The sequence below is a fragment of the Chenopodium quinoa genome, unplaced genomic scaffold, assembly GCF_001683475.1.
Source record: "Chenopodium quinoa cultivar QQ74 unplaced genomic scaffold, ASM168347v1, whole genome shotgun sequence".
Lineage (NCBI taxonomy): Eukaryota > Viridiplantae > Streptophyta > Magnoliopsida > Caryophyllales > Amaranthaceae > Chenopodium > Chenopodium quinoa.
The window spans coordinates 5,323,188-5,334,547 of record NW_018745650.1 but is presented as its reverse complement, the minus strand read 5'-3'; the positions used below and the strand labels follow the sequence as shown (position 1 = coordinate 5,334,547).

At 37.6% G+C, this 11,360-nt stretch overlaps 1 protein-coding gene across 1 annotated transcript; it reads left to right on the top strand.

The window, feature by feature from the left end:
* Positions 1–9,832: 9,832 nt before the first annotated feature.
* LOC110717024 lies at positions 9,833–10,744 on the top strand. Its single transcript, XM_021895664.1, has one exon. It carries the CDS (start codon positions 9,833–9,835, stop codon positions 10,742–10,744), a length of 912 nt encoding a protein of 303 aa, XP_021751356.1.
* The last annotated feature ends 616 nt before the right edge of the window (positions 10,745–11,360 follow it).

The following is an 11,360-nucleotide window of genomic DNA, read 5'->3' as shown; positions in this document are numbered from 1 at the left end:
GTATATTCTTTCTCTTCTAGTTTTATTTTATTTTATTTTATTTTTTTAAAAAAAAATATACATCGTTTTCCGTTGTGTTTGTTTTGTTTTGCTCGAGGACGAGCAAAAGTTAAGCTTGGGGGTGTTTGATGAGTGACATTTATGTTACCCATAGGGGTAGTGTATTGGTCTCTTTTCTCCTGTTTTTCTACCTCTTTTCTCCTCTTATGGCTTCCTTTTTTTTGTGGATGAAAAGTATGCTCATTTGCGCTTGTTTTGATAATCTTTATGCATTATTTTATCATCCCCATGCTCTCGTGATCTTTGCTATCTTTTGCAGGTTCCATGGCGGTCCTAAGCACGGTAGGAGGCCCCTTGGCCAAGTATGGAGGCATGGACAAAGACAAGAGGAGCAAAAGGGAAGGAGAGGAAGCAAGAAGAGGAAGTTCAAGAGGAGGTGTGACCACACCTCTAAGAGGTTCGGTCGAACCAAGGTGTGGTCAAACTTTTGAAAAGTTCGACCGAACCTCCAAGGCAGTTTCAACCAAGTTTTCAGCATTTTTGCAGGAGGGGTCGAACCTCAAAAGTTCGACCAAACAAGGATCAGGTAGGTTCGACCGAACCTACCCTGAGTTCGACCGAACCTACCCTGAGTCCGACCGAACCTACCCAGAGTTCGATCGGACCTTTTCCCGTTTCAGCTGACTTTTTGCGGAGCTTCCTAAGAAATTTTGTAAGGGGTATAAATAGATTTTTTTTGCTCATTAAAAAAAAGGAGGATTTTCAGTTTAGAATAGATTTTAGGTTAGTTTTAGGTTTTAGAGAGAGAAACTCTCAAAATTTTAGAGAGAGAAAGTGAGGAGCACAATGGTTTTCATGGATTTTGGATAATCAAATGAGGAATTTGAAGATCTCCATCTTATATCAATGAGCATTTCTTACTTTCTCTTCTCTTTATGCTTTATTTAGTTGCTTTCATTATGCTTGAGTAGTTTCCCTTCTACTAGGTGTTGAGTGAAGCTTTGTAACGATTAATTGAGTTATTTGAGATAAATTTGATGATAATTGTGTGATTAAATTGATTGAATTGATGTTGGCATGTTGTTTGTTTTAGATTGGATTGATCTCCCATGATAGCAAACTTAATTGCATATTGGTTCTTGTTTGACAAGGGATTGTGAATTAGAATTGATATATTTGATTGCATTTTGGGTAAATTTCTTCTATGCACCTAGTCAATGAGGGATCTAGGCTAGGAATTTGAGAGATTACTTTTGAGTGTAGTTAATTTTCATTTTAATTCTTTCTTTGCATGATTGATTATCAAATGGATTCTCATTAGCTTATTAATTGTTCTAAGTGGATCTTTTCCCCTAGTAGACTTTATCATACCCTGTTCTTTATATGTGTTTTAGTGTAGTTGTAGTGTCCTTTATCCGTAAATCGACTTCGACATAGCTTAGGCATTAGATTAAGAACAATCTAGCATTACCGTTCCTTGTGGTTCGACTCCGAACTTACCACTAGACTTGTTTAGGGGTTAGTTTTAGGATTTATAAATTTATTTGATTGAGTGTGGAATGTGCGACCGTTCTAACGCCTGTCACCCATGGCCCTTTAAAAGCCTAGGACTTTACACTTTTGAAGGTCTATCAGGATTTGAATTCCTAACTATTTGGGGGACCTTGAATTAGAATTGATTCTATCATTACGCTTTTGTAAGAAACTAATAAAGAGTTGCCAATGAGTTTTAGGAAAACTCATAAACCTCGTTCATGCATTTCTCCCAAGTAGAGTTCAAGGGATATTTAGCATGAATCATAAGTTTACCTATGCCCGAATTGGTCTACTTGCATCAGGAAGGAGTTTGGGAGCGAGGGTACTAAAATAACGTTCCCTTTAGGGGGAGATCTCTATCTTAGCCGTAGTGCGGCCTCTACTAGCTCTTCCTTTTTCACAATTTCATCACTAAACAATATATGCAACGTGATACCCAAAACTAAGTTAGTTGATTTTATTTACAAACGTTAATCACATAAAGATTACATTACAACGAATGTCGTTATTCTTATTTAGTCCAAATTTGTGAAAGAACAAAGGTAAACAAGATTCGTCTTGGCTTAAGTGATAAAAAAATCAATTAATTTGTCTAATTCTAGTCTTGTATTAACGAAAGAATACTATGTCAAACTAATTAATTAAATGTTTATTTTAACGTGATCGAACAACACTAATTAATTAATTTATGTGATTTAGAACAAGAAAAAGTAATGTGATTTATCTAAGCGCTTGGGAATTACCACTTTTCCGTGCTAGATCTTTGTTTAGAATGTTTATGGACACCTTCTTGTTGGGGAACCTCCACCGTAAGAACAAAATAATTAAAAGGGTGAGTGTTTGGGACAAGAGGGTTGATTATTGCATAAGTTCATTGTTACTGCTGACCTTTTGGCTATTTTTCTGTCTCTTTTGAGCTCGTATTGAACCTCTATCTATAGGGACGGAATGGGTAAGATTAGGGTTTCGGAGATTCTGCCGCAACAGGTGGCACGCGCAACTGTGAAGGCTGCGCGCGGATGCGTGAAAGAGTTGCACAGATCCGGGCAGCGCAACCTCTAGTTTTGTGCGTGGCTCAATGGTAAGATTCGATTCAGTATATTTTTGAAATTCTAAATTTTCTGTAAGCGCATATCTGAAGGTTATGCTGGCCGTCACGAACAACTCATAGCGCATCTCTAAAGGTTACGCTCACCGCCGCACGCAACCTTATGAGTTGCGCGCGGATTTTCTTGCGGTAGCCCTAGATTTTAACCTAGGCGCTCTAAATTCGTCCGAAATTAGGTTTAATCTCGGGATTAGGCCTAATTTCTGATTGTGCTTAGTGTTAATGAGCTTTAGTTCATTTTGTTTGGGTCGAGCTAGCTAGTTTTATGTGTTTAGGCTTTAATCAAGAGTCCACAAGCATTTCTTAGTCCGATCCAGCACAAAGATGGAATTAATTGTCGTCATAGTACTTCTGGTCGGGACAGAGGACCAAAAGTAGATATCTACAATAAGCATTTGAGAAAAAGCATCAGCTACCAATATAAACAAATAAGGGGAGAGAGTGTCCCCTTGACGAAGTCCCCTAGAAGAGGACACCTCGCCACATACTCTACCACTAATAATGAAAGAGTATGTAACAGTCAAAACATAGTCCATCACCAAATTTACCCATCGTCCATAAAACCCCATCGTGAAAAGTAGCTCTCTCAGAAATCCCCATTCAACCCAATCATAGCCTTGCTCATATCGAGTTTACGTAAAATGGTACCCCTTCTACTAGTACTCCGCTTCTTTATCGTATGTAGTAACTCAAGAGCAATGAGTGCATTATCAATAATAAGCCTACCTGGAACAAAGGCACTCTAATTTTTGGTAACCACATCCGGCAGAAAAGATTTTAATCTCAGAATAATGACTTTAGACACGAGCTTATATAAGACGCTACAGAGACTAATTTAATAGGGCGGAATTCTTGTTATAAAAAATGGCATGCATATCGTTCGGTTCAGGGGCTTTACAGGGGTGCATTTGTTGCAAAGCTATAAAAATCTCCTCCTTTGTGTACGGTCTCAGTAACTCTACATTATTTTCCTCAGTGATAACTTGCTACACATGATCAAGTACTCCCTGCATATCAAAACTTGACAGTTCCAAAGAGTTAAAAAGAGTCTCATAATATTCACAAACAATTTTTTCAATCTTCTTATCCTCTTTCTGCCACACGTTCTCCATATCAAACAAACCCATAATAGTGTTCTTTTTCTTCCTTTGTGACGCCTTGTGATGAAAGTAGCTAGTGTTACAATCTCCGTCCCTAACTTCCAAAACCCGCCACCTAAGATACCAATAGGCCTCGTGTTTATTATGTAATTCATCCAAGGTGGCCTCCAAATCTGAACATGTTACGCAATTCTCACGAGTAATGGGTTGTTTTTAATTTGCGCCTCTCGAAGTGCCTTTTTTGTCCTCTCTATTTTCTCCCCTAAGTCATCAAACTTCTCAAAGTGATGCCAGTTTCACCAAGTTTCCCCAGAATATTTGTAGAAAAAGATAATGAAGCCCAGGCATGGCGAATCACAGCTTCACAAGAATCATCCAAGAGCCAAGTAGTCTCAAACTTAAATCTCTTGCCACGCTTCCTCTCCTTTTCTTGTCTTTCAGCAGTACGGACTACAATGGGAGTGTGATTAGACCGAAAACACAAGAGATGTTACGTTCAACATGTGCATGCGGGTACAATTAGCACCAATTAGGAGAAGCTAGGAAGCGACCAAGTCTTTCTCGAACTCGAGTGTCAATGGTATTACCTCTCTCCCCAGTCCACTACTTCCCTTCAAAACCCAAATCACGTAAACCACAAGTGTCTACAACTTCTCTGAATTTTGCAATCTTTCCTCTCTCCCGGTTCGAGCCCCCTTCCTTCTCTTCATATGACAAGAGCTCGTTAAAATCACCACCAAAAAGAATTGGTATTGTAACTCCTTCGCATAGGTGGTAAATTTTTTTTTTTTTTTTTGACGGGAAGTAACGAGGTTTTTAACATGTTGCCGAGGAGCTACAGGGGCACTCACCTGCTGCCCCCCCTGTTCTTCCCCCGTCTTCTTCTTCACTAACAAGTCTATTTTGCACAATCATGCCCAGATTAATAGGAGCCTTTATCATCCCTGTTAAAACATTCTACCTATTAACTGTACAAGTTTTATCCTCCACCACATTCTCTGGTGAAATCACCTGGTCAGCTATAGCATTCCGGTCATTATCCTTGGTCATAAAGAGCTGACGCCTGCTGCTTGTTATTTGTGCCACCACTTTATTATTTCTGATAACACCTTTCCTTGGGGATGCTCGAAGAAATAGTCCCCATCCCAGCCTCTTCATTTTATCCTCCTCTAAAATAGTAGTGCAATCTTTTTCAGAGTGGCCAATGATGCCACACGCAAAGCAAAAATACGACAAATGTTCATACTTGAATTCGATCCTTACTTCCTCACCTTTCTTGTCTTTCATCCACTAGTACTTACGGAGGGTTTTCTCAATGTCAATTAACATCCGAATTCTCCTATACCTGTCAAGGTCGAGAATGTCATCCTCAATCTACAAAAATTCTCCAAGATTCGCAGTCAAGGCTTTCACATAGGTATTCGACCTACAATTGAATGGCAAGTTCATAACTCTAATTCAGAAAGGGGAACAGTTCAATTGCACCTTGTCAAGTTGTTCATCCCCTATAATTTCATTCAGCACCAACAAATTGTTCTCCCAATTACACCAAGGCCTACCTTTCAAAACCTTCTCTTTGTCTCTCCAATGGAAGAATTGAAATGCATAGAGGTTGGGGCTTAGCACCCTAATCACAAGGTTATTTGAGGGAGCCCATACCTTAGTCATGGTTTGTTTAAAAGCTTCAACGTTATAGGGGCGAGATGTGCAGAGTTTCCCCAACAAGACTAGGGGTAGGTTTTCAACATATAAAATATCATTTTTTTTTCAACATATAAAAAATTAGTGTGTTGAAAAGTGAAAAATTAAACTGAGTAAACTAAAAAAACAAAGGGAATATATTTAACGTTTTGATGTAGTATTGATGTGCAAATCGAAAAAAACAAGCAAATGATGCGTTATCATTTAGGGTCTAGAATGTTGTGGGATATGCCCTTGATGGCCTTGAAGGTAGATGTGTCAATTCGGGTGTTCGGGTCGTTTATTTTTAAACTAGTATATTGCCCGTGCGTGCATGGTTTACAAATTATTATGTTCATCTCGTCGAATAATATAAACAAATTAAATTCAATGAGTATTACAAAGTAATAGACTCCTTTACATTAGCAAATTAAATAATTTATCCATGTGAGCTCTAAAACAAAAATAAATTTAAAATTTTTGAATACAAAAACACTTATGGCAACAATAATATTTAAAAATAAGACTTTGTATAAGAGAAGTAGATTCATCTATTCGCGTAATCGTAGTAGTGGTCTAGCAAGTACCAAATCTGAAATTATTAAGCCCTTTTCTTAAGTAGACATAAATTCTAATAAATAATACCCATTTTATTGTTCGCACTCACCAATTTATCCACCTAAAATAACAATTTTTTTTTATTATTCTACCCACCATTGGTACATCTGTACTTTATATTAAAAGGTGATCATAAACAAGCCTATATGTCACGTGGCGCCCTCTGCAATTAATTGAGTCTTTTATTTCACATGCTTAAAAATATGAATTGTATAAGATTTGAACCCACAACCTTAAGTTTAAAAATTAAAGTGTTAGCCACTAAACTATCACCATATCACATATCATTCTACCCAAAATAAATGTCTATAATATATATTGAAAGGTGTTCTTAAACAAGCCTACATGTTACGTGGCGCCCTCCTCAATTAATTGAATCTTTTATTTCACATGCTTAAAAATATGAATTGTATAAGATTTGAACCCACAACCTTAAGTTTAAAAAATTAAAGTATTAGCCACTAAACTATCACCATATCACATGTCATTCTACCAAAAATAAATATAAATAAATAAGAATTTCTATCATGGAATTAATGCAGTAACTCGGGACATCGCCCGCACCTAAAAACTAGTTTTTAGTTAAGTAGTGTGCCATGAACTATTACACAGTAGTCATATAACTAAATGAACGGATAACACCGAACTAAATATAATCCATAAATACTTAGATATTGGTACAGATAAAGTTATTATGGATCAATGCTGGATGTTGAGATTTAGAAGATGATAGTAGTTCATCAACTAAACCTATAATGTACTCTTATAATTATAAGTTAATAATTGGCATAAAAATCATTTTCTATACGTAGTATACAAATTATTTAAGAATTTGAGCATTAATAATTGTAGAAATAATGTAAATTATAAAAATGAACATATATTCTATATTTAAACTTATAAAATATATAAGTTAGTATCTTTGTAGTTTTATGCACTATTAATGAATGTAAACATCAATTATATACTCAACCAATTTCTACAGTAAATTTGTGTTAATTAGCTGAAAATTATCTTTTGAAATCTGACAAATTAAAGGTGATCTCTATATATAATTATATATAAATGAGATCATGAATTTGATACACATTTTTCGGTTCCATTCTAATTTGGTGAATATATGATAAATTCTATGTACAATCAATCAAGGTATATTTATTAACAACAACAACAAAAAAAAAAATAATAAATAAATAAATTTCCTTTAAAAAATATTGGAGTTAAAAAACAGCAGCAGGAAGTGACACGTGTCATTCCTGATATCTGTTTTAGTATTATATTATTGATTACTAATGGTTGATGATTGATGATTTGAATTATGCTTAATTATTGTGTCCAAACAAGTCGATATCTGAATTTAATATATTTCGGGTCAGCTTCAGGACGGGCCGGTCAGATAGGATTTTGACACCTGTACTTGAAGGTTGCTAGTCTATTGAGTTTTAAAACCTTGCTTTATTTACTTGGATTTTGGACCTATTCTTTTGCCCCAACCGTTTTTTTTTCGCACTTGCATTGGGTCACTTGGGTGCAAATGTGCAATGAGTGCAGATTTAAATACAAACTAATGTTTTTGGGCTGCTTTTGAGCATATTCCTTATTTTTAAGGTATGGGCTAGTAAATTTGCCCTTAATGCCCATAAACTAAAAATTACTCCGTATTAACAAGTAGTGTTTCCTCAAAACAAATAAAACCAACTTTCGGAACGATATTTGTCAAAAGCAACCAAATTAATATTTAAAATTACCATTTCATATAATGGGAGATCTTGGCCAAAAATATTACCTCTCGCTCAAAACTAATCGTTGTGTCCTAATATTTTATAAGTAAAATAAGATTATTTAAGTTCATTAACTAATAAATTACATTAGTTTACCGGAAACCGGGCCCCAAATGGCCCTAGTTGAAGGTGCCCCTCTGATATTTCCGTAGATTTATTTACTATTTTAATAGCTATTTTGTATCCAAACATTCCTCACAAGCTACTTTAACAACTAACTCCGATAGTCGTGATAGATATTTGTTAATAGTTGACATACATTGATACATATAGTCATGCAACTACTAGCTACTATGAGTATTAACTAATTTTGTTGTTTATGCCCTAAGCTTGTAACATACTCCATAAGCAATACATATGGTATTAGAATAATGCAATCTTCGTTGTTTTTTTTTTATTGTCCCATTAGAATATTTCAATTAAAGAACAAATATATTTATATTAGATTTTATTATATCTGACATGGCGTGTACTTCAAAATGTTAATTTTCTATAATTTATATATAAAGTGTAGTTGAACATAATACTAATGCATAAACAAGCTTTTAGAAAAGTTAAAAAAAAGTTCCTTGCATAGAGTTGGGGTTTTCTTTCTCTCGTTTAGGGTTTCGTGCAGTGTGCTTTTTTCCACAAAATTGCTATAAAATTTTTGTCTATGATCCTAAACACTAATAATTTCGAGAGGACTGAAGTGCGTGTGGACTATGGATTCCGAATTGCTGAAGGATTGGGAACGTTTGAGGCTGACTGATGAGGAGAATTTCGTGTTTGGCAAATCAAACTCTGGTTCGCTGGATGAAGGGGCATCATCAAAAATTGCTGTCTTTGGTGGGAAAATTACTCACAAGAAAACCGTTTAATGTTGAAGCCATGAAACATGTCCTGAAGAATCTCTGGCGAATTGATGACAATGTTGCGATTCGGAATGTGAATACAAATCTATTTATTTTTCAATTCTTTAATTTGGATGATAGGGAGAAGGTGCTGGATGGTAGGCCTTGAGTTTTTGGCAATCAAATCCTGCTCTTGAAGGAGATTTGTGCTGATGAACAGCCTTCAGAGGTTACGTTTGATTCATGCCCCTTCTGGATTAGGCTTATTGATGTACCCTTTGGCTTGCGCTCAATTAAGTTTGCTCGTGATGTGGGTGATTGCATTGGAGAATGTTTGGAGGTGGATGAGTCGGACCCTCTTTGTTGGGAAGAGTATATGAGGGTTAAAGTACAGGTGAATATTGCGAAACCCCTTCGTAGGGGAATGAAAGTCGCTGTGGAGTCTGGTTGCACCAAATGGATCGGTTTCAAGTATGAGAGACTTGGTGATTTCTGCTATTATTGTGGCCAAATAGGACACACAGATAAGGATTGTGAGGAGAAGGAAGGCGGTGTTGGTGAGTCGCCTGTAGTTTTCCAGTACGGGCCTTTCTTGACTGCTTCACCTTATCGATCGAAGGTCTCTGAGATTGGAAGGGAAAAGGAGAAAAAATGGTTTGAACATCTGAATTCGAAGGGGAGAGTGCAACGCTCTGACTACAATGACCCAAAGGCAATTAGGCTTGGTCCCCCTGGAGCTGCCAGGAAACTATTACTCTCGCCTCAAGGGGCTCCTCATGATACTACCCCTAAACCGAGAACAAGTTGTTTGAAGGCTGTTGCGAGTGATGGTGATGGAAAAATGGTGCTAAGGCCAGTATCTGTTCAGGCAGAATTTATGCGAGAGCCTGGACAGGGTACTGTGGAAAAGAATGTAAAGCAAGTGGCTGCTAGAACAATGACCCAGAAGGAAGGAGAAGGCGTTTATGACCAGGTGGTTGACATGGACATTACTGAGGGATTGGACGAGGCTGCTGTGTCAAAAAAAAGAGGTGTGGAAGATGCTGAGTTGGGTGATCAATTGTCCGATGTGTGCCATCATGAGAAAAAACTGAAACGATGTAAGCCTAATGATACTGTTGTGGAGTCTGTACTTAAAGTAGGGAGTTTTGGGACAGCCCAAGCTCCCGAAAAACAATGAAAATATTGAGTTGGAACTGTCACGGGGCTGGCAACCCGTGGACAGTTAGGGCTCTCAGCGATATATGCTGGAGAGATAGGCCGAATATTGTTTTTGTAATGGAAACAATGATTGATGAAAATCGTCTTAATAAAATTAAAATTAAATGTGGCTATGTTGAGGGTGTTTGTATTAGTAGTAATGGGAGGTCGGGGGGAATGGGAATGTGGTGGAAGGATATTAAGGTGAATGTTGTTTCGTACTCTGCTCATCATTTTGCTATTGATATTCTGAATGATAATAATTGTGCTATGTGGAGGGCTATTGGGATTTATGGATGGCCGGAGCAATCAAATAAACATTTAACCTGGGATCTCATGTCTTCTCTGAAATCAGGATGTAGTATACCGTGCATTATGTTTGGTGATTTTAATGAGATATCTAGCCTGTGTGAGAAGGAAGGAGGTCCCCTGAGAAGTGAAAGGCTTATGGATGCTTTCCGTGTTACCATGGACACCTGTGCTATGAGAGACTTGGGGTATAGGGGTAGCATATACACTTGGGAAAGGGGTAACACCATGGATACCTATGTACGGGAAAGACTTGACAGATTTACTGCCGACGAAGAGTGGTGTGCCTTATTTCCGAATTTTGAGGTGCATAATCTACCTATTATTAAATCTCTGTCTGATCATGCTCCGATTCTTATGTCATCTGATAATAGAGGGGGAGAAAATTGTGGTAGTACGGGGTTTAAATTTAAGTCGTTGTGGCTATCAAGTGATGAGTGTGGTGAGGTGGTGGCTAAGGGGTGGAGTGAGAGTATGGGGCTGAATATGGCAAACAGAGTGGTAGTATGTGGTGAGAAATTAGCATCCTGGGCTGCTCTGAACTTCGGCTCTGTAAAGAAACGGATCAAAAAGGGGTAAAGAAGATGAAGGAGTTAAAAGGGGGGAGGATGGATGGCGCAAAGCTTGCAATGTGTAACTCCCTGGTAGCGGAACTGGAGTCCCTATATAGGTTGGAGGAGTCGTACTGGCATGCTAGAGCTAGGGCTAATGAGCTGCGTGATGGCGATAAAAACACTAAATATTTCCACCACAAAGCTAGTCAAAGAAAGGCTCAGAACAGGATTCGGAGACTACAAGATGATAATGGGGAGTGGTATGAGCAAAGGGTGGACTTGGAAAGGTTGATAACTGCTTATTTTTCGAACCTTTTTGCTATGAGTTCGCCGATGGGTTTTCAGGATGCTTTAGAGGGAATTGAGAGAGTGGTAACTGAGGAAATGAATGTTATGCTGGACTGTGAGCCGACGGCTGATGAGATAAAAAATGCACTGTTTCAAATGCATCCTAATAAAGCACCCGGCCCCGACGGTATGCATGCTCTATTTTTTCAAAAATTCTGGCATATTGTTGGCCCTGATATTATTACCTTTGTGAAGAGATGGTGGAGTGGGGATGTGAATTTATCGGAAATAAATAATACTTGCATTGTTTTAATTCCGAAATGTGAGTCTCCGAAGCAACTTTCTGAGTTCCG

What these genes read in the sequence shown, in the direction of transcription:
- LOC110717024 (XM_021895664.1), top strand. Translation starts at nt 9,833, where the DNA reads ATGAAAATATTGAGTTGGAACTGTCACGGGGCTGGCAACCCGTGGACA.